The 24,457-nt window shown below is 44.4% G+C and overlaps 1 protein-coding gene across 1 annotated transcript; it reads left to right on the top strand.

Moving 5' to 3' along the window:
- Window positions 1-7,670: 7,670 nt before the first annotated feature.
- On the top strand, window positions 7,671-24,189 carry LOC138366093 (uncharacterized protein slr1851-like). Its single transcript, XM_069326827.1, has 2 exons — window positions 7,671-7,805; window positions 23,686-24,189. Exons 1-2 carry the CDS (start codon window positions 7,671-7,673, stop codon window positions 24,187-24,189), a joined length of 639 nt encoding a protein of 212 aa, XP_069182928.1.
- Window positions 24,190-24,457: the final 268 nt, after the last annotated feature.

The raw sequence follows: 24,457 nt of genomic DNA, 5'->3' as shown, positions 1-24,457 counted from the left end.
CCAAGACCATTCAACACCCTTCCCTCTATACATATACACATAAGGGGCGCAACTAACCGATCTCTTTCAGTGTTCCAGTAGGGATTGATAACTAAGGATATCTGATCATCCAGACTGTAACTCATACCTCAAAGTGCAAACAGCAGCATCTACATCCTGGTTGACCAAACTGCCAACAAAGAGGTCTGGTCAGAGACTGGGCCGCGGGGATAGTAATCCTGGAAACCACCTCAAGGCAACCAAGCATTTTCAAGGCGATCACACAATGGTCATAGCATATAGGCACATCTGGCAGGTTAGTGAGGCTGAGCCACTACCAGAATATTCAGATTGCAAACTCTGTGACAAGTCTTTAATGCATTCACTAGAACACTGTATTGTTGAATGTGAAACCCTAAAAGATTTTAGACCTCCTGGCCTATTATACCACCAACTGTGTAACTATTTCATTGAATCTGATGTACTGGACGACATCCTAACAGTTAATCCAAAATGTGCTTGTCGATTTTAAGGAATGAAGAACAACTTTATTTATGTTATTTTTAAGTTGTATCTCTTATGAACCCATCCCTGCCTTTGTGCGGCAGTACAAAATAAAAATTTGATTTTACATATTCATACATTAAAACATTGATTGTAAAAAGATATATATATATATGTGCTTAAACCTTACAGTTTAGACCTATTGTCTTGTGTATGACCCTCTGTCCTATGAGACAGTGAATACCAGTATTATCCTCACTTTAATAAGACTTAATTGAAATCTTCAGACTAGGCAAAATAATAATTAAATTGTCACTAAAGATGTTAATAATAACAACATAGTATAACCAAGACGCCCACACAAGGGTGATCTAACCTAACCTAACATTACCTAGTCTAATCAAAACCCCACATTTGCATCCCTCTCTAACCCCGATGCCATTTCTCTTGGAACGGTGGTGCTGTTGGTCAACATAGACTCAGTACCAGCATAAAGTTCAAGGAACAAGCCCTCTGCTGCCGCTTAAAGCAGCGCTGAACACGACAACCAATGTAAGACCAAAATAAAGTAAACGAAAAAAAAGCAGGAAGCCAAATAAAAGAACTTAATGCCATGACCGTCTCGCTCGCTAAGTGCAGCTGGGTAACGAACTGAACCCATTCCGTTCCTCCAGTTCATTCCTCTTACCAATTTGGTCTCCGAGTGCCATTCAGAAATGCCTTGCATTATATATATATATATAATCCAAATAAACAATTATATTATTCTAGTTAATATACAAGATGGGAAACAAGGTGCACACCGCGTTCGCTTTTCCAATAACGAGTTATCTAGGTAATTCTCAACGAACTCGTTTAACCAGGCAGGCTTGGGAGGTCGTACCTAGTACAGGTTTATCAGGAGTATCTGGGCCCCTTCTCTAGTGATGATGCTGTGTCCAAATGGCCGGGTATTAGCGGCAGTGGAGCCTGGGTCAAGCTGATAGCAAAGCGATTCAGGCGAGAAGTAGAAGAGCTCGATCTTGGAGCCAAATGGAATCGGTACTGCAGTTTGTAACAGGTAGGGAGCCAGAGCGAGAGAGAGAGCGAGAGAGAGAGAGAGAGAGAGAGAGAGAGAGAGAGAGAGAGAGAGAGAGAGAGAGAGAGAGAGAGAGAGAGAGAGAGAGAGAGAGAGAGAGAGAGGAGAGAGAGAGAGGGAGAGAGGGAGAGAGAGCGGGGTGGGTCTGTGGAAACAAGCATTGAAAGCGACTACACATAATCACTTTCCTCTATTCCCTCCTTCCTTCCCCCCCTCCCCCCCCCTCTCTCTCTCTCTCTCCCTTCCCTTCTCGCGATAGAGTAGCCTTGGACAGCACAAAGCGGCGAACTAGGTGGAACTGAACACCGTATCTGTTTCAACACTGATTGTTCTTGTGTTCCTCAGGTTTCCCTGAAACCATGCTGCTCTCTCTCTCTCTCTCTCTCTCTCTCTCTCTCTCTCTCTCTCTCTCTCTCTCTCTCTCTCTCTCTCTCTCTCTCTCTCTCTCTCTCTCTCTATAATTTTCCTATATTTCCTATAATTCCTATAATGCCATTCAATGACTTAGTGTTCCCTGATATTATTAGTACTGCATTATTATTATTGTTATTTTAATTATTAGTATTATTATTTAAAAAATTCTCATCACAGGACAATTTCCGTCTACACAAATATAATCTAACATTTTGTAAGTTATTACCAAACTTTACTACACTGCTTGTGATGCCTCATCGTTAACGTAGATCTGGCAACAGTGAGAACCAGGGCCAGGCCTCACCATGCATATATATATACTCACCCTCTTACGAAACCTCTACATCTTTTCTCAAACATGGCGTCATTGTTTACATGTGTTAAACCGTTTACGAGCACCTAAGCACTACGAGATTGTTTATAACTATAATAAGGTTGGATTGTGAAGTTTCGAAGATCGCAAACTGGTTTAAGAAATGTAAAGAAAGCTACCAAGATTTGACGAAAGATGTGCAAGTTTTCTAAGCAATTGTATAATGCCTAATAAATAGTTGCCCCAGAATTGGATTTCAGAATGAGAGAAGAATATGATCTTATGAACATGCATACTAATTAAAACTTGTATTGCAGTTTTTAAGCTTTAGCTGGAATATAATTTAAAATTAAGACATCAATTTTATTTCTAATAAGGCTTGCGTAGAAGCACAATTTAAAAATTGGACACAAACACAGGTTCAAGTTTGAGTACATATTAGCATTTAATTACAAGTTAGAACTTAAGCACAAGTGTAAAATTGAACACAAGAATAACTTCGAAATTCAGCACTACTACAAGTTAGAACTTGAGCACAACTTAAGAAACTTAACCGACTTCTGTGTTTGCAATATTTTACTAATAAAATTAAATAATTAAACCTAGAATCAAATAATTAAACCAAGAATTTAATCAAATAATTAAACCTAGAACGATGTAAATAATGTTTCATCCTTATAATTAGAATTAGAGATACGTAAATGAGACCTAACATCATACAGTTAGAATTAGAACTTTAGAATTATATTTTGTTTAAATTGAACTTATAATTAGAGGAATATAGCTATAGTGAAAAACTATATTATTTAGCCTATAGGAAATCTTCCATATAATTACAACGAAAATCTTCCGATTTGATTGCATTAGATAGATTTTGAAAATATAGGTTAAATTTTAAAAATATAGGTTAAGATTTATATTTGAATGAGAACCACTAATTAAAATCCCAGAATAAGGATTATATAACCAAATAAATTAAAAATAGAACAATATGTTAAGAATATCATCCATATAATAAAGAATTGATTTAGAGAATTAAAACCATAGATAATTAACTACATAATTGGAATCAGAAACTGAATGTCATTGAATATGAACAATATATTTAGAATTAGAAACTAAAAACCATAGCACATGAACATTATAGTTAGAATTAGAAACTAAAAACCATAGAACATGAACATTATAATTAGAATTAGAAACTAAAAGCCATAGAATACATAATTAGAATTAGAGGTTCGAGGCTGTCGTGTCTCGCGTGAGCCGAGAAACCGCCCAATCAGAGTTCTTGTGGCAGGCAGATGAGAACAATAAATATGAGACCATTAACATAAACGCTCATCACACCCCCCAAAAGTTGCAGCAGTTAGGAATTATAGCCCAGGGAAATTGGTACTCAATTCTGACGTCGGGGAAATATACGGACGGAATCATATAAGCTGGAATTTTTATGCATATTTGACGTTAAGTGTTACTTACGTGAGTAATTTTCTGGCTCTGGTGCGGACATGGTAGCTGTTTGTGCGTGTGTGTGTGTGTGTGTGTGTGTGTGTGTGTGTGTGTGTGTGTGTGTGTGTGTGTGTGTGTGTGTGTGTGTGTGTGTGTGTGTGTGTGTATAAAATCACGTATGGTGTTATTTGTAGGGGTTAAGCTTTAGAAAGTTTAAAGACGTGATGAAAGACCTAATCAACTGGTGTTCAGGTATCACCAGTCTATTGGGCATCGTCACAACAACATTTCAAACTGTTTACGGAGTTCTTAGCGCATAACATTTGTTCATTTGTTTCCGACAGTGATAAAAATTTTTTTAATATCCTGAGGTCCTCGTTTGGGGTAATGAGTTTCTACTTGTGTCTCCTTGTTCAATTTCTACCTATGCCTAACAGTCTCTCCTAGTCTTCCCTATCAAATTCTCCCTAAGTGTTTTGTAAGTTGTTATCATATCTCTTTTTTGTATTATCTCTTCCATTGGCGTTAGTTTTAATTCCTTTTGTCTTTCCTCGTAACTCAAATTCTCCCAGTTCTGGGATTAGTCTGATGGCATACTCCTCAACTTTCTTCAGCTTCGTTTTGCGTTTACGGAGATGAGGACTTTGCGCTGGTGCTTCATATTCCAGAATAGGTCTGACATGCGTGGAATAAAAGATTTTTAACGAGTACTGTTCTAGATTTCGAAAGGCAGTTTTTACATTGGCCATCCTTCTATATGCAGCTGATGGGATTCGATTAATGTGAGCTTCTGGGTGACAGATTCGGTAATATGAACCTTAGTGTTCATCTTTTCAAAAGGGATTCCTATCGTATATATTACCTTGTGTCTGGCTTAATATATCTAGCATTCAGATTTTTACTTTGCACTTGCTTGAGCTAAACCTAGTAGTTACTTGTTGCACCATTCTCTCAGCCTATTCAGGCCTCCTTGAAGTGTATTACCATCTTCCTCCATATTCATCCTCCTCGTATTTGTTGACATCATCAGCAAGAGTTATAAGAAAGAAGTCTAGTCTATCTGGAGTAGGACTGGCCCTAGTACGGACCCTTGTGGGAGGCTGCTGGTTACATCACCCTACTCTGAGATGGATGTTTACTGCCGCTGACCTACTCCTTTATCAACTAGAACATTTACTCTGCCACTCCTGCTTGTTTCTTCAATTTTCCTGCTTGTTTCTTCAATTTTCCTGCTTGTTTCTTCAATTTTCCTGCTTGTTTCTTCAATTTTCCTGCTTGTTTCTTCAATTTTCCTGCTTGTTTCTTCAATTTATGCACGTCTTATGAGGAGGACTATATCCAAGGCTTTCTGAAAGTGTAGAAATATGTAGTACGCCCCCCCTTCTGATTTACTTGATCTCGGTGCCTGGTTATAGAACTCTATCAAGTGTGTGAAGTAGGATTTTCCGTCCCTGATACAACACCGGGGTTTCTCTTTCTTCTTTCTTAGTTAAGGAACATTGATATACAGTTTAGTGCCTCCTGTTTTCCTTTTTTGTATACTGGCACTTCATTCATATGTCTTCTAACTCTCAGGTAGTTCTCATGCTTCCAGTGACTTCTTATGCATCGTACTGAGTGAATAGCATTATATGAGCAGTGAGCAGCTTCTGCTCTTGCTCTTAGCATCCACAGCAAGAGTCTATCTACACCAATTGCTTCAGTTATGTCCGGCTCCCACCAGATGCCTTCTTTATTTCTGATTACCTCATCTCCCTGCTTGGCTTGACACCATCACACTCAGTTCTGAAACTTTTCCTAGTTCCACCTGGAATCTACTGTTAAGCTCCTCTCATACTTATCAAAGAATCACTGTGTATATGTGAATGTGTGTGTGTGTGTGTGTGTGTGTGTGTGTGTGTGTGTGTGTGTGTGTGTGTGTGTGTGTGTGTGTTTGTATGTATGTGTGGGTGTATGTGGGTATGTGTGCGTATATGAACGTGCGTGCGTGCGCGAACGTGCGTTCGTGCGTACGTGAACATGCGTGCGTGCGTTCGTACGTGGTTGCGAGCGCGTGTCCCCGACTGGCATAACCAGGGCCATTTAAGTTACCTTCAACCCGTAATAAACAGCGTGGTACTATTTGCGTTTAAGCTTAGTCACAAACGACCTCCTTAATTCTGGCTGGGGTTTTACAGTCAAATTACCCTCACGTAAACGTACGAGGCACGCGAATCATTTCGGGGGATTTAAGGTACAATCTTGGTGTGAAATTAACAGCTGGGATGTACTGACTTGGTTGGTTATGAGAGGCACTGGGTTTTTTTTTAAGGCATAATGCTGTCTTTGCCTGTGCTACAATTTTAACATTAGTACTTTGTACTGTGAGGAGTATTAAAGTGTGTATTCTCAAGTATTGATTTACCACACGTGAATTAAAGACACGGAGCAACAACAACAACAATAACAATAACAACAACAATATTACTGTCAGCAAAAACAAACATAAACAACAAGAAAATGAGTGAATAATGATCACATTTACAAGCACAATAAATACCAATTGGGCTGTCAGCGTCCCTGAGGTCAGGTGGAGGGAAGGGAAGGGAGAGGCTGGGATGGGGATAGGGGGGGGGTAAAGATGAACGGGATGTGGATGGAAAGGAAATAAAGGAAGGAGAAAGGGAAAGGGGGGGGGGTGGATTGGGGGAAAACGAAAGAGTAGAGGGGGGGGGGGGGAAAGTGAGAGACTGTTAGGTAGTTAGTTTGGGATGGGGGGGGGGGGAAGGGAGATGAGTAAGGAGAGAATGTGGAAGGGGAGAAAGGTAAAGGAACCGGAGGGGAGAGGGAAGGCTAAGAGAGAGAGAGAGAGAGAAGTAGAGGGGGCAGAAAAGATTAGGAAAGAGTGGAAAGGTGATTCTGGCAGGAATGAGGTTTGTGATTGGGATTGAGGTTAAAGTTTTGGATGGAAAAGGAAGAGGAGGCAAATGAAAAAGGAAAAAATATGGTAGGGGGAGAGGGTTAGGAGGAAAAAAAGGAGTGGAACTGGAAGGAAAATAAAGTCGAACAGAAAAAGGGTAAAAAGAGGAAGGAAAGTGACGGGAAAGGAAGTATCTCAAGTGAAGAGGGGGACTGAATGGGGAAAAAAGTGCTTAATGTGTAGTATGGAAGGCGGTCACTGCATTGGGGGGATGAAGGGTATGGGAGGGTAGCTGAATGGGAGCACGCGGAAGAGTTAAAATGGGTTAAAATGGGTGAGAGAAGGTGTTTAGGGTGGGAGAAGGTGACCAGGGTTATCTTGAGATGATTTCGGGGCTTTAGTGTCCCCGCGGCCCGCTCCTCGACCAGGCCTCCACCCCCAGGAAGCAGCCCGTGACAGCTGACTAACACCCAGGTACCTATTTTACTGCTAAGTAACAGGGGCATTCAGGGTGAAAGAAACTTTGCCCATTTGTTTCTGCCTCGTGCGGGAATCGAACCCGCGCCACAGAATTACGAGTCCTGCGCGCTACCCACCAGGCTACGAGGCCCCTAGGGTGGGAGAACAGCCTGCGGATAGATGAATCACAGCTGGCAAATTAAAGGTTTCTTAATTACAGTTCTGGTTTGTTGTGTAGTGAAACTAATTCATTGTTTATATATGTATATATGTTTATTTTGATGCATGTAATGTTAAACCCGCCAAACACATACCGAAACTACGACATTGGTACAACGTTCGAACAAGTTTTAACACCTAACCAGTTATAACAACCAATATAGCAAGTTGTAACAACGTTCTAATACGTCATAAACACGTTAAGCCAAGATGTAACAACTTTATTACAAGTTGTAACAAGCAGAAAATAGAGACAGTTTCGGTTTGTTTCCAGGGTTAAGTCATTCAGAGCAGTTGAGTTGCAAAGGCTTCAGGGATCGTCTCTCATGTGAAAGGCAAAAATTATTTTGTGTTCTATGACTGTTCGAAACATATTTAGTACGCCTACTACTACTACTATTACTACTACTTCTACTACTACTACTACTACTACTACTACTACTACTACTACTACTACTACTACTACTACTAATACAGCTACTAGTGCCTCTGTAAGTAACATAAACATTGAAGACCCAGGGACCGCGCGTCAACCTCAGTATATGGCAAAGTTTTCGTACATTTACAAAGATTAAAATTAATCAACTCATAACTATCACAGTAGCGACTGCAGACGTGTAAGTGCATCATGGTGTTTACCATACAAATCACTCCTCATTAGCGAGTAACATATGGGGGGTGATTAAGGTGAGATTGTTGCACCTAATTGTCCGCTCTGTTGGCCAAACAGGGCAGGTGAATGGGAGGCTTGGGAGGGAGGATTAGGTATTGGGGAGAATGGAGCTGAAGGGTTGGAGAACGGATGAAGGATTGGGGAACCGATGTTGGGTTAATTCAGCTGGGAGACTAGGGGTTATAGGAGAACGGATTGGAGGTTGGGGGTGCATGAATGAGGAGTTTAGGATAAAGGATGAGAGGAATATATGATTGGAGGAGAACAAATAATGGGTTCAGTGTCGAACGGGTTTTTAACGGAGTAACTCAGCCGGTGGAAATGAGTTTTGGAGAATTTGTAGAGGCGGATGAGAGGTTAGGGAGCTGGACGAATGATTGGGAGATGTGGACGAGGAGATGAGGAGGCAAGTGACCATTTAGACAGAACAGAACGGTGGATGAGAGGCTGGGAAAACAGACATTATATTTAATGTTTAACGTATGTATATATACAATTTTATGACAATGAATTTTATCAACATCGACAGGCCTTAAAGGAATAGATCTTTACTTACATTTTCAGTCTCACTTTGTAGGCGGTAACATAGTTGTGGGAATTTATTACAGTCGAGTAAACAGTAATACAAGAAACTGTCTAATCTGTCTAAATGGTTTGCAACATTTTTGCATTCTATAGTCTTGATCGCAATCTTTTAAAAAAATAGAGAGTTTTGTCGCAGGGCAAAGGACGGTTATGAGGTCCATTACCGCCCACAGCACGGGTATGGGGGTCCACTATCGCCCACAGTATGGGTATGGGGTCCACTACTACCCACAGCATGGGTATGGGGTCCACTACCACCCACAGCATGGGTATGGGGTCCACTACCACCCACAGCATGGGTATGGGGTCCACTACCGCCCACAGCATGGGTATGGGGTCCACTACCGCCCACAGCATGGGTATGGGGTCCACTACCGCCCACAGCATGGGTATGGGGTCCACTACCACCCACAGCATGGGTATGGGGTCCACTACCACCCACAGCATGGGTATGGGGTCCACTACCGCCCACAGCATGGGTATGGGGTCCACTACCGCCCACAGCATGGGTTTGGGGTCCACTACCGCCCACAGCATGGGTATGGGGTCCACTACCGCCCACAGCATGGGTATGGGGTCCACTACCGCCCACAGCATGGGTATGGGGTCCACTACCGCCCACAGCATGGGTATGGGGTTCAATACCGCCCCCAGCATGGGTATAGGGGTCCACTACAGCCCACTACAGAAGGTGAGCACTCAGGGTTACCAAGCGACAAGCTCTTCACGCCTGCAGAGATTACAATGGAAGCTGCATAAATCGGAAGTGGCGTTTTTAATGTGATATTCAAATTCAGATGAAGTTATATAAACGTTTCTCTCGACACTGTACATGATGCTGGTGGACCATGGGGGCCCGGCCTGGGGGACCATGGTGGCCTGGCCTGGTGGACCAAGGTGGCCCGGCCTGGGGGACCATGGTGGCCCGGCCTGGGGGACCATGGTGGCCCGGCCTGGGGGACCATGGTGGCCTGGCCTGGTGGACCATGGTGGCCTGGCCTGGGGGACCATGGTGGCCCGGCCTGGAGGACCATGGTGGCCTGGCCTGGGGGACCATGGTGGCCTGGCCTGGGGGACCATGGTGTAGCCTGGACTGGGGGACCATGGTGTAGCCTGGACTGGGGGACCATGGTGGCCTGGCCTGGGGGACCATGGTGGCCTGGCCAGGGGGACCATGGTGGCCTGGCCTGGGGGACCATGGTGGCCCGGCCTGGGGGACCATGGTGGCCTGGCCTGGGGGACCATGGTGGCCTGGCCTGGGGGACCATGGTGTAGCCTGGACTGGGGGACCATGGTGTAGCCTGGACTGGGGGACCATGGTGGCCTGGCCTGGGGGACCATGGTGGCCTGGCCAGGGGGACCATGGTGGCCTGGCCTGGGGGACCATGGTGGCCCGGCCTGGTGGACCATGGTGGCCTGGCCTGGGGGACCATGGTGGCCTGGCCTGGGGGACCATGGTGGCCCGGCCTGGGGGACCATGGTGGCCTGGCCTGGGGGACCATGGTGGCCTGGCCTGGGGGACCATGGTGGCCCGGCCTGGGGGACCATGGTGTCCTGGCCTGGGGGACCATGGTGGCCTGGCCAGGGGGACCATGGTGGCCTGGCCTGGGGGACCATGGTGGCCCGGCCTGGGGGACCATGGTGGCCCGGCCTGGGGGACCATGGTGTCCTGGCCTGGGGGACCATGGTGGCCTGGCCTGGGGGACCATGGTGGCCTGGCCAGGGGGACCATGGTGGCCTGGCCTGGGGGACCATGGTGGCCCGGCCTGGGGGACCATGGTGTCCTGGCCTGGGGGACCATGGTGGCCTGGCCTGGGGGACCATGGTGGCCTGGCCAGGGGGACCATGGTGGCCTGGCCTGGGGGACCATGGTGGCCCGGCCTGGGGGACCATGGTGGCCCGGCCTGGGGGACCATGGTGGCCTGGCCTGGGGGACCATGGTGTAGCCTGGACTGGGGGACCATGGTGTAGCCTGGACTGGGGCACCATGGTGGCCTGGCCTGGGGGACCATGGTGGCCTGGCCAGGGGGACCATGGTGGCCCGGCCTGGTGGACCATGGTGGCCTGGCCTGGGGGACCATGGTGGCCTGGCCTGGGGGACCATGGTGTAGCCTGGACTGGGGCACCATGGTGGCCTGGCCTGGGGGACCATGGTGGCCTGGCCAGGGGGACCATGGTGGCCTGGCCTGGGGGACCATGGTGGCCCGGCCTGGGGGACCATGGTGGCCTGGCCTGGGGGACCATGGTGGCCTGGCCTGGGGGATCATGGTGGCCTGGCCTGGGGGACCATGGTGTAGCCTGGACTGGGGGACCATGGTGGCCTGGCCTGGGGGACCATGGTGGCCTGGCCAGGGGGACCATGGTGGCCTGGCCTGGGGGACCATGGTGGCCCGGCCTGGGGGACCATGGTGGCCTGGCCTGGGGGACCATGGTGGCCTGGCCTGGGGGACCATGGTGGCCTGTCCTGGGGGACTATGGTGGCCTGGCCTGGGGGATCATGGTGGCCTGGCCTGGGGGACCATGGTGTAGCCTGGACTGGGGGACCATGGTGGCCTGGCTTGGGGGACCATGGTGGCCTGGCCAGGGGGACCATGGTGGCCTGGCCTGGGGGACCATGGTGGCCCGGCCTGGGGGACCATGGTGTCCTGGCCTGGGGGACCATGGTGGCCTGGCCAGGGGGACCATGGTGGCCTGGCCTGGGGGACCATGGTGGCCCGGCCTGGGGGACCATGGTGGCCCGGCCTGGGGGACCATGGTGTCCTGGCCTGGGGGACCATGGTGGCCTGGCCTGGGGGACCATGGTGGCCTGGCCAGGGGGACCATGGTGGCCTGGCCTGGGGGACCATGGTGGCCCGGCCTGGGGGACCATGGTGTCCTGGCCTGGGGGACCATGGTGGCCTGGCCTGGGGGACCATGGTGGCCTGGCCAGGGGGACCATGGTGGCCTGGCCTTGGGGACCATGGTGGCCCGGCCTGGGGGACCATGGTGGCCCGGCCTGGGGGACCATGGTGGCCTGGCCTGGGGGACCATGGTGTAGCCTGGACTGGGGGACCATGGTGTAGCCTGGACTGGGGCACCATGGTGGCCTGGCCTGGGGGACCATGGTGGCCTGGCCAGGGGGACCATGGTGGCCCGGCCTGGTGGACCATGGTGGCCTGGCCTGGGGGACCATGGTGGCCTGGCCTGGGGGACCATGGTGTAGCCTGGACTGGGGCACCATGGTGGCCTGGCCTGGGGGACCATGGTGGCCTGGCCAGGGGGACCATGGTGGCCTGGCCTGGGGGACCATGGTGGCCCGGCCTGGGGGACCATGGTGGCCTGGCCTGGGGGACCATGGTGGCCTGGCCTGGGGGATCATGGTGGCCTGGCCTGGGGGACCATGGTGTAGCCTGGACTGGGGGACCATGGTGGCCTGGCCTGGGGGACCATGGTGGCCTGGCCAGGGGGACCATGGTGGCCTGGCCTGGGGGACCATGGTGGCCCGGCCTGGGGGACCATGGTGGCCTGGCCTGGGGGACCATGGTGGCCTGGCCTGGGGGACCATGGTGGCCTGTCCTGGGGGACTATGGTGGCCTGGCCTGGGGGATCATGGTGGCCTGGCCTGGGGGACCATGGTGTAGCCTGGACTGGGGGACCATGGTGGCCTGGCTTGGGGGACCATGGTGGCCTGGCCAGGGGGACCATGGTGGCCTGGCCTGGGGGACCATGGTGGCCCGGCCTGGGGGACCATGGTGGCCTGGCCTGGGGGACCATGGTGGCCTGGCCTGGGGGACCATGGTGGCCCGGCCTGGGGGACCATGGTGGCCTGGCCTGGGGGACCATGGTGGCCTGGCCTGGGGGACCATGGTGGCCCGGCCTGGGGGACCATGGTGGCCTGGCCTGGGGGACCATGGTGGCCTGGCCTGGGGGACCATGGTGGCCCGGCCTGGGGGACCATGATGGCCTGGCCAGGGGGACCATGGTGGCCTAGCCAGGGGGACCATGGTGGCCTGGCCTGGGAGACCATGGTGGCCTGGCCTGGGGGACCATGGTGTAGCCTGGCCTGGGGGACCATGGTAACTCGCTCAATGGTCGGAGAAGCGTACCATAAACGTCCTGGTGTCGGGTTATAATGTCAAGGAGAACATTCCCTCCACACACTGCTGCTCGTCCTCTCACCCATCCTTGTCGTCCCCTCCACCCAGCCCGTCACCCACCCCCCGTCACTCAGGGCGTACTCAGGGCGTTTTTCAGATGAAAGTAAAAAATTAAATACATCGAAATGGCACCGTTGCCATAAGGGTGGCAGGCGCGTACCTTGAAATATATTCAGAGACTCTACATGAAAACATTTCTTCATCTCCCAAAGATGCACACATGTGAATCTTTGGTATATATATATATATATATTATATATATTATATGTATATATCTATATATATATATATATATATATATATATATATATATATATATATATATATATATATATATTATACCCCTCACAGTCACACCCCGTCACACACACCCTCACCCACCACACATACTATTTTTAATAGAGAAACAAATCACAGCATACAGTTGTGTGTACCTAACGCCCCGTAACTCTGATGCTCTTATTGGTCGCCCAGATGTTATCGCAGTGAACCCCTGGAAGAATGGCAAGCAGTTGCTGTGGGACTACCCATGTGTATCAACCCTGGCTAACACCTACATTGACTTCAGTGTTGCACAACCGGGTGGCGCTGCCACTCACAGAGAATCAGCCAAATCCCGTAAGTACAGAGAACAGGATCACCACTACAATTTTGTCCCCAATGCTTTTGAGACACTCGGTGCCTGGGGTAAGAGTGCCACTAGTTTTTTTGAAGGAACTGGGTTCTAGGCAAATTGAAACAACAAGGTACCCTAGAGCTGCCAGATTCCTTTTCCAGCGCCTCAGTGTGACGATACAGAGGGGAAATGCACACTGCATTCAAGGTTCCTGCCCGCCATCTTAGGAGCTGAAGGAACTCGACAACTTACGATAATCGTCCTTATACCCAATATGTAACTCCTTTTTTTGTAACAAAAGTTTAAATAAAACAAATATATATGTGTACATACAAAAGAATGGGGATGGTAGGACAAGAAAATATTAAAGTGTTCAGTGAGAATCCTCAAGGTCTTCTCCGAATACTCCATATTTTCTTCTCCGAGGTTATGGGTCCTCACATTTGCACCTAAGGTGGTACCTTCACAATTTTATTATATATATATATATATATATATATATATATATATATATATATATATATATATATATATATATATATATATATATATATATATATATACATATATATATGCACTATCTTGCCTAAACCGCAAGTTTGAAGTTAACCAACTTTAGACACACACACCCACCAGGGACTCGAACCCTCGCCAGCACAGATGCTTCATAACACCTGGCATGGCTGGTACACATTACACCCACTGCACCAAACTCAGAGCCTTAAAAAGGATGGAAATTTCGGGGTATTTAAGCCCCAGACATCTCCATCCCCCAAGACCACCAGAGCAGGCGAGAGGTCACTCATGTTCTTTCATCAAGCAAATGTTAATATGGGAGAACATGGTGTCTATTCTTATGCACTAACTTGCCTAAACCGCAAACTTGCAGTTTGGTCAAGAAGAGGTTTGTGAGAAGAGGTCTCTTCTCACAACCAGACCATCACCAGAGAAATCTTAACAAACAACACAGAAATCATCGATAGATACAGTGATAGCAGGAGACTCGACATCTACGAGGCACTACACATCAAAAAGTCAACACCAGCAATCAACAGCCAATTAATGCACAACTATATTCTACGCACTTCAAGACTCCGAACCAATATAGAAGCATCAAGAGGAAGTGGTGATGCTATGGGCCAATAGACCTTCTGCAGTTACTTCCAGTTCTCTCCCATCCCACTGTCAATATATCTTTTGTTTAACCTTAATTGACAACTACAAAAAAATATATATATAAATATTTATATTACAAAATATTTATTACATGTTTTTCAATTTGCAATAAATTCAATGAAATAATGCATTCAGTACAAATCAAATGAAGTTCTTTGATGAGTTGATGCTTGCAAGGTGTTTAACGTATGTAGTATGAGGTTGCACATATCCGCAACCATCCGAGGCCGGCATGTAATATACATATCACATTGAGCTTAATGTTGTTGATTTAGCGAGGACAGGCTGCACGAGGGGACCACAGCCCATGGGCAAGCACCCGGCGACCCTTGATCACTGAGGGGGGTGGGGACGTGGCCAGAGACCTGGGGGGGGGGGGGTTTATACATATGGAGAATCCTGAAAATGGTCCTTAGGGGGTGATCTAGGAAGAGGGGGAGCGTTTTGATAGTCTACCGGGGACACACTCTGGGGTAAATTTGGGGAAAGGCTTCAAGGAAATCAGGAAAGATCTGGGGGGGAACCTGTGACTGTTATGTAAAGAAATTAAGGGACGTTTTCGAGATCCATTTGGGGGAAAACCAACGAAGAAACTTGAAAGAAATCTGTGGGAAACCGAAAGAAACCTGGAGAAGATTCTTGAGATCTGATAAGATGTGTATAATTGTGAGGATCATCAGTGTTCAGGAGTGTTATGTGAGTGTTCATGGTATGGTGTGTACTCACACTACAATGGACAATCTCTCCCTCCCTCTCTCTCTCTCTCTCTCTCTCTCTCTCTCTCTCTCTCTCTCTCTCTCTCTCTCTCTCTCTCTCTCTCTCTCATATCTAACCAACCCTAATCATTCGCCGTCATAAAAGTTTTAATTACCGTCTTCAAGACAAGATGTTTATCCAGCTGTTTTTTTCAACATGAGTCTCGCTAGAAACCTGTTGCCCTGCCAGCACATGGTGAGTGACACGCCACAAGCAGGGACGGAAAGCTGCAGTTGTTCTTGACAAGTATGAGCGACAGGGTACAAGGGGACCACAAGTGTATGATGGAGGCTTGTGGCTCTTGTTCGTGACTCTGATGATGGTCTGAGTGCCGAGGCTAACATTGTAACATTGTCCTCAGTTCATCCTTTCAGGCTGTTGTCCTCTCTCTCCCTCACTCTCTCTTTCTCTCTCTCTCTCTCTCTCTCTCTCTCTCTCTCTCTCTCTCTCTCTCTCTCTCTCTCTCTCTCTCTCTCTCCCCCTCACATGTCTTAATCGCATAATTCTTCACGAAGAAATGGGAAAATATACAGTAAATATGCTCAATATAATGAAGCACGCAATGCTCTTCCAGATGGTAAAGAAATAGGTTTGAAGTGCAGCTGAGTGTGTTTAACTCATGATACAGCAGCATGTGTTTGGTTCACCAGGTAGCTAAATGTGATCACGTCATTGTACTCAGGTGTATTTATAAGAGATAAGCTAAGACTCTTGGGTTCCACCTCTCAACCTTTAATTGACTGGTGTATCGCTCTCAGAGTCTATTGGGCTCTGCTAGTAATAAACAGCAGCTCCCATGTTACTCTGTAATATCTAAACTCCTCAAGCAATTATGTATTAGCGATGAGGCCTACCATTAATGTAGAATGACATGTAAATATATACCTCTTGAAATATAATATTCTCTGTAACTAGATGACATTATAATTATTAGGTGTGAAGGATAGATGAAATTGTTTATGTAATAATCTCCGTGTAGGTCTGATAAAAACCTTTTGTGCCCTCTGTAATGCTTTTTTTTGCGCTACCGCTCACAGAACGAGTATGGGGTACACAATAAACTAATCGCTTCCGGCGGCAATAATTAAAAAAAATCTTCAGTAAATATATTTACCAATACGTAAAGGTTTAGATACGTCGAACCCTGAGAACAGTGAAAATGCCAGCAATGTCAGTTGGTGTTTACCGAGAGAGGACCTCAGTGTTGTTGACACCAAAGCCACAAGGAATCAACATGTTGTGAGCATAAACACCGTGAATATCTAGTGCGCCATGTCTGCTCAAATGTCCGCCATGTCTGCTCAAATTAAAAGCGTTAAGTGTAAATAAAACGATATTCGATACGTGGGGAATGCTGACAAGAACTGATACTAGGACATCCATGAGATCAACTTTGGACATGCAAGCAATGTCAATGACTATTTTGAAGCATCATTCTTAACGATAGCTTCCAAAAGAAGACCTGAAACAAGGACATGATATAACTGCAATCGAAACATTCCCCAATCTAAAAACGTACTCAAAACAATGCCTACCCAATCAGGATGGACAGAGACTTCGTGTCTACTTAAACAAGGACTTAGACGTTGCACATTAATCACCACACACTTTAAGCTTTATTGGTTCATCTTACAGGTCGTATCATCATCCTCTTACATAAACACACTCGTGACATTTAAGTGCCAGGGGTCGAGAGTGCCGGGCCACACTTGGCACTACCCTTGAGACCTCCAGTGTACTCCCAGTTATTTAGTTCAGTGTTATTGTTCTTTTTTTTCTTTCTTTAAGGGATTAATATACATTTTTTAACGTTTTATATCCACATTTCAGTGTTTATATATATATATATATATATATATATATATATATATATATATATATATATATATATATATTTCATTGAATATGACCGCATATTCTGTATTTATTATTTTCTGGTTTAGGGCTTCTATCCCTCTAACTATTTTCTTAGCATCAGGGCTTAATTGAAATAGGAGTTCTCCAAAACTCATTTTCGTACTTTTAAGGTGAAGAAAAGAAGTGATTTACTATAGAGTGTATTACACTTATTTGTATAATTTGCACGACGTTTCGAACCTCCATGGTTCATTCTCAAGTGAACAGATCTTACAATACTAGTTGATTTTATACCCGCATTAGGTCAGGTGATAATACAATGAAGGTGAAAACATGGGGGGATACATAAGGGATAAACATAGGGGCTGCAGAAGGCTTATTGGCCCATACGAGGCATCTCCTATCTAAACACAAAGATTAATCCAGTGTAATTGGCCTGTTATGTTGGACATTGTCTTCTGTGTTGGCATCGATATGTTCTTGTCTTGTCCTTACTCTCATGGTGGGTAGAGTAAATAGTTCCGTGATTTGGGTGTTCATGGTAGGTCGCTCTATTCTTATGTGAATTGCCTCAAGAATTTGTAATCTTCTTGAATCTTGGGTTTTGTCTATTATGCAAGTATTCTTGTTCAACATTTCTCTTGTTAGAGTAATGTCATGGGCTTGTCTCATGTGATTCCTAGGGGCACCAGATTGAAGATGGCATGTCAAACGCCTCGTCAGCTTGGTCGACGTCATACCTATGTACTTACATTGAAGGTTACATCCTTCGTGGGGGCAAGTGTACATGTATACAACGCTTGACTGCTGTAGAGGGTTCTCCGTCGGCTTCGGGCTGTTTTTGATAAGGAGTTCGGAAGTCTTCTTGGTTTTGTAGAATATTATCAGGTTTATGTTTTGGTTAGGAGTAGTGCTTTTTACTCCTTTACGGATTATTTCTTTCATTATTCTTTCCAATAATGAAAGAAATAATCCGTAAAGGAGTAAAAAGCACTACTCCTAACCAAAGCATAAACCTGATAATATTCTACAAAACCAAGAAGACTTCCGAACTCCTTATCAAAAACAGCCCGAAGCCGACGGAGAACCCTCTACAGCAGTCAAGCGTTGTATACATGTACACTTGCCCCCACGAAGGATGTAACCTTCAAAGTAAGTACATAGGTATGACGTCGACCAAGCTGACGAGGCGTTTGACATGCCATCTTCAATCTGGTGCCCCTAGGAATCACATGAGACAAGCCCATGACATTACTCTAACAAGAGAAATGTTGAACAAGAATACTTGCATAATAGACAAAACCCAAGATTCAAGAAGATTACAAATTCTTGAGGCAATTCACATAAGAATAGAGCGACCTACCATGAACACCCAAATCACGGAACTATTTACTCTACCCACCATGAGAGTAAGGACAAGACAAGAACATATCGATGCCAACACAGAAGACAATGTCCAACATAACAGGCCAATTACACTGGATTAATCTTTGTGTTTAGATAGGAGATGCCTCGTATGGGCCAATAAGCCTTCTGCAGCCCCTATGTTTATCCCTTATGTATCCCCCCATGTTTTCACCTTCATTGTATTATCACCTGACCTAATGCGGGTATAAAATCAACTAGTATTGTAAGATCTGTTCACTTGAGAATGAACCATGGAGGTTCGAAACGTCGTGCAAATTATACAAATAAGTGTAATACACTCTATAGTAAATCACTTCTTTTCTTCACCTTAAAAGTACGAAAATGAGTTTTGGAGAACTCCTATTTCAATTAAGCCCTGATGCTAAGAAAATAGTTAGAGGGATAGAAGCCCTAAACCAGAAAATAATAAATACAGAATATGCGGTCATATTCAATGAAATATATATATATATATATATATATATATATATATATATATATATATATATATATATATATATATATATATATATATATATATATTTATATATATATATATCAGACACCATTCATACACTTACATCCGTCCGTTCGTGGACTATACACATCTGTGATGAATCTCCCAGAATCCACGAGAACATCGAGGAACATTTCGATTCACCTGCGGTGTATGGGGCTCGAACCACGGACCCCACGTGTGTGGGGGAGTAGCACACGCGTTCCTTTTATCGAGGAACGATATTCTGTGACGAGGTGGACAAGTAAAGCCTTTTCAAGTGGAAGCTAAAACAAGAGGATATCGGTGGAAGCTGAAAATGTAGATGAGTAGGATAACTAGTACAGATATCAGGGGGGACTGAGTTCCCGGGGTGATACTAATAAGTAATATCAGTTGTTATCATTCCTCTCATCTCCGTCTCCATAGCTTGTTTCCCTCCACTTCTACTGGTTCTATTCCCTCTACCTTTCTCCCCTTCCCTCCAAATCTCCTTCCTCTTTCCTCCTCCTCCTCATCTCTCCCTCGCAGCATCCCTCTCATCCCTCCCTCATACCCGCATCCGTCTAGGCGTTCGTATCATTTCTGAATCACCTCATAATTATCAGTAATGTAACGTCCATTACCATCACATTCTTTACCACTACCACCACCTACACCACCATCTACACCACCACCTCATGCTCCATACACAAACACCAACATCACCACCTCATACACCATCACATACTTCACCTCCACCATAACCTACATAACCTGCCACATATCCTCCACCACCAGCACCATCACCACCGAGTCCTCTACCACTAGCTCACCTCTCCCCCACCGCCACCACATACTCCACTACCAGCATGACTGTTACACAAACACAACAGTAACCACTACAACAACAGCAGCAACAACAACAGCAGCATCAACCAGTAAACAACAACAGTTGCTGCAAAAACATCGGCAAGAAAACAGTCCACATGATATCAAATCTTAGCCACAGCATGAATGTTGGGGCGTGAGAGATAGACACGCAGGAGAATGCGTCTTGCGTGTGAAGTACACACGCAGGAGAGCGCGTCTTGCGTGTGAGGAACACACGCAGGAGAGGGAGTCGTGCGTGTGATGGAGGAAGCTGGATGCAACACTTTCGGTAGAGTGGAGTCGGTTTCCTTGGCCCTAGTGGTTCAGGGCTGTAAGTTGTGGCGTGTTAAACACCTGTACAACACCTACCGTCGCCACCTCTACCTTAGTCCCAAAACACTGATCAGCAATGAGTTTGGCTTCTTATTTACATTCCCATAAAAAAAAATGTGAAAAATGCAACAACATCAACACCAATTTAAACATTTTAATTAAAAAGTCTTCATTAGATAGTCATTTCATTTAATTTTTCAAATAATTTCGCCTATCTTTTGCAAAAGTTAAATAAGAAACGAGTCTTTTCAATAAACCACACCATAATTGCGTGGTAAGCAGAATCCACGTGATAAAACTACGCTTTGAGGTCTCTCATTTGATTCCCTAGAGGCTTTACCTCACCTCTGGCGCGTCTCAAGGGAGAGAGGAGGGAGAGGGAGGGAGGAGAGGTGGTGCTTCAGAGGGTAGGAGAGGTAAATTAACAAGGGAGGTGGGGGAGAAGGCAGCTATCCACTAATTACCCATCCACCGGCGGCCCACAGGACACCCCCCTGCCATTCATTGGGTGGGAAGACGAACGTGTAATATCAAGCCTGACACAAGAGCCAGGCAAACAATCTTCTCTCTCGGTTTTCAGGATTTGTCTGGAATTTTATTTCACGTTTAATTCCCAGCTTCAATCTTGATAGAATATTTTTTGGGGGCATTTAATTTTGTTGTGGATAATTATGTTGAAGTTGCGAGAGGGACAGAAAGACATACATAGACAGAGAAAGATAGACTTGTAAGCCATGTAGTACACAATTGTAAATCGTACACCATACTAAATGTTGTACAAGTTGATAGATATAAATTAATCCCATGAAATGTGGTGATTAATAAATACTCACATTTCATAATTAAAATAAAAAGTTGACTTTCCACCAGCTAGTGAAAAAAAATCATTTAAAAAGAAAAAAATATTTTGAGTAATTAATTATTTGTTTGTTATACTCATTAGTTAGATAATTATCGAGTTGTTTTACACGGTAAAAATGACATTATAATTATGAATGCACATACAGTAACATGTTTTGTTGTCATTTTTTTTAAAACTTCAATCAACTTATCGTGTAGTTCTCACTAATTAGTGAAGCATTTATGTGTAGAAATCATCGTATAATTATTTAGCTAAATAAAATATAATTTCGAATGTATTAGAAATACAAAATAGCAGTAAATCTTTCAATATTAATATTAATAATAATAATAATAATAATAATATACACAGAATCACAAAAACGTGATATATATATATATATATATATATATATATATATATATATATATATATATATATATATAATGTCGTACCTAGTAGCCAGAACGCACTTCTCAGCCTACTATGCAAGGCCCGATTTGCCTAATAAGCCAAGTTTTCGTGAATTATTATATTTTCTCAAAAAATTTTCTTATGAAATGATAAAGCTACCCATTTCATTATGTATGAGGTCAATTTTTCATTTTTAGAGTTAAAATTAACGTAGATATATGACCGAACCTAACCAACCCTACCTAACCTAAACTAACCTATCTTTATAGGTTAGGTTGGGTTAGGTAGCGGAAAAAATTAGGTTAGGTAGGTTAGGCAGTCTAAAAAACATTAATTCATGAAAACTTGGCTCATTAGGCAAATCGGGCCTTGCATAGTAGGCCAAGAAGTGAGTTCTGGCTATTAGGTACGACATATATATATATATATATATATATATATATATATATATATATATGTCGTACCTAATAGCCAGAACGCACTTCTCAGCCTACTATTCAAGACCCGATTTGCCTAATAAGCCAAGTTTTCATGAATTAATGTTTTTTCGTCTACCTAACCTACCTAACCTAACCTAGCTTTTTTTGGCTACCTAACCTAACCTTACCTATAAATATAGGTTAGGTTAGGTTAGGTAGGGTTGGTTAGGTTCGGTCATATATCTACGTTAATTTTAACTCCAATAAAAAAAAATTGACCTCATACATAGAGAAAAGGGTTGCTTTATCATTTCATAAGAAAAAAATTATAGTAAATATATTAATTCAGGAAAACTTGGCTTATTAGGCAAATCGGGCCTTGAATAGTAGGCTGAGAAGTGCGTTCTGGCTATTAGGTACGACATATATATATATATATATATATATATATATATATATATATATATATATATATATATATACATATATATATATATATATATATGTATATATATATATACATATATATATATATATATATATATATATATATATATATATATATATATGTCGTACCTAATAGCCAGAACTCACTTCTTGGCCTACTATATGTATATATATATATATATATATATATATATATATATATATATATATATATATATATATATATATATATATATATATATATATATATATATGAGAAAATCCCATGAGGGCTGTGAGGTAATAGCTATGAGGTTGGCAGTGCCTGGGTCGCAGGTTCGAGCCACCTCATACCCCTAGTGGATTTTCTCAATAACAACAGCGTTAATAACAATTAATAACTCTACGTCCTTCTCTTCCTTCATCCCTATTTTCAACCCTGCCTCTCCTTAACCCTTTCCTTCTTTTACTTTAGGAAATCTTTCCTCCGGCCCTTCTTCTCCTTCTCTACTTTCCCCTCCTTTAACCCTTTCCCATCCAGCCGTTCTTGTGTCTTCCTTTAGTCCCCCCAATACTTCTCTCTCTCTCTCTCTCTCTCTCTCTCTCTCTCTCTCTCTCTCTCTCTCTCTCTCTCTCTCTCTCTCTCTCTCTCTCTCTCTCTCTGCTGGAGGGTCAGAGGCAACGTTCGCTCGTTACTGAGGATTGTATCGTGGGACAATAGTGGAGAATTAATGCACTCCGCCTCCCTGCACTGTTTTCTTGCACCTTACCTCTGCAGTGCTGGGCACTGTTGGGTCTGAGTTTAGATGTGCTGGGATAAATTGGGTGTGTTCTGGACTGTGTTGGGTCCGGTGGGGGTCTCTGATGTTCCTCATATGGCTGTATTTGAACTGTAAGGTTGTTCAGGGTAATATTTATTGTTCATGAATATGATATTCTGGGCTGTATTGTGCTGTTCCACTCTGCTGTAGCTACCTGTACTACAGCAGTGCCATTATCATTCATGTGTATAATGACATAATGTATTTCAGCTTTAATACACGTGGTTGGTTAGTACGGCTTTGCAAGGAAGCACAACTGGATCGGGAAAATGCAAACTAATAATGTGGCAATTTTGTAAACTACATTGCGCGCTGTTGCAATGTTGCGCTCTGAAGGATTTGTTTTCTAGGACATATGAAGATAAAATTAAAAAAAATTGCACGACACTAACCTTCAAAACTATCATTTAAAATACGAATATATAAAGCAATGAACTCCACCGACAATTCAATAGAAGAGGCACGATAGATAAGTCTGCAATAATCTTAGCGCTTTACTGCAAAATCCTTTAAAGGCAGCGCTAAAATGTTTTGCAGACACAATACGCTAACATGACACCCAGCATGTTGTTATTGCAGAGCTAGTTATTGCAGAGCTAGTTATTGCAGAGCTAGTTATTGCAGAGCTAGTTATTGCAGAACTAGTTATTGCAGAACTAGTTATTGCAGAGCTAGTTATTGCAGAGCTAGTTATTGCAGAGCTAGTTATTGCAGAACTAGTTATTGCAGAGCTAGTTATTGCAGAGCTAGTTATTGCAGAGCTAGTTATTGCAGAGCTAGTTATTGCAGAGCTAGTTATTGCAGAACTAGTTATTGCAGAACTAGTTATTGCAGAGCTAGTTATTGCAGAGCTAGTTATTGCAGAGCTAGTTATTGCAGAACTAGTTATTGCAGAGCTAGTTATTGCAGAGCTAGTTATTGCAGAGCTAGTTATTGCAGAGCTAGTTATTGCAGAGCTAGTTATTGCAGAGCTAGTTATTGCAGAGCTAGTTATTGCAGAACTACAGAATATCTTGACACCCCGCATCTGCGTTGTTCTCTGCAGCCTCCTTGATATCCTTCAGTAACGGCGCTCACGACGACACTCTGGATAGGGTGTAAAAAGCCACGTGGGTCATGAGAGGTATACGACTCGCACTAAAAACTCCCCAGACACAATAAAAAACACATGATAAACTCACCCCACCCCCAACACATTCACACAAATATCCACACACATGCACACTCACACACCAACCTCCCCCCCCCCCTCACCACATACACTCCAAACACACACACTAAACACTTTTTCTAACTTAGTTTTATGTAATGTTCAGGGGTATGCCACCTGGTTAG

The sequence above is a fragment of the Procambarus clarkii genome, chromosome 18 (genome assembly GCF_040958095.1).
Source record: "Procambarus clarkii isolate CNS0578487 chromosome 18, FALCON_Pclarkii_2.0, whole genome shotgun sequence".
Classification (NCBI taxonomy): domain Eukaryota; kingdom Metazoa; phylum Arthropoda; class Malacostraca; order Decapoda; family Cambaridae; genus Procambarus; species Procambarus clarkii.
Note: the sequence above shows the minus strand (reverse complement) of the source record. Positions and strands in the feature narration are given on the sequence as shown.

Bases quoted from the DNA above. Each gene is read 5' to 3' on its own strand.
- LOC138366093 (XM_069326827.1), top strand. From the start codon at position 7,671: ATGACTGTTCGAAACATATTTAGTACGCCTACTACTACTACTATTACT. The intron at 7,806-23,685 runs GTAAGTAACATA...CATGACACCCAG, and splicing joins ATACAGCTACTAGTGCCTCT to CATGTTGTTATTGCAGAGCT.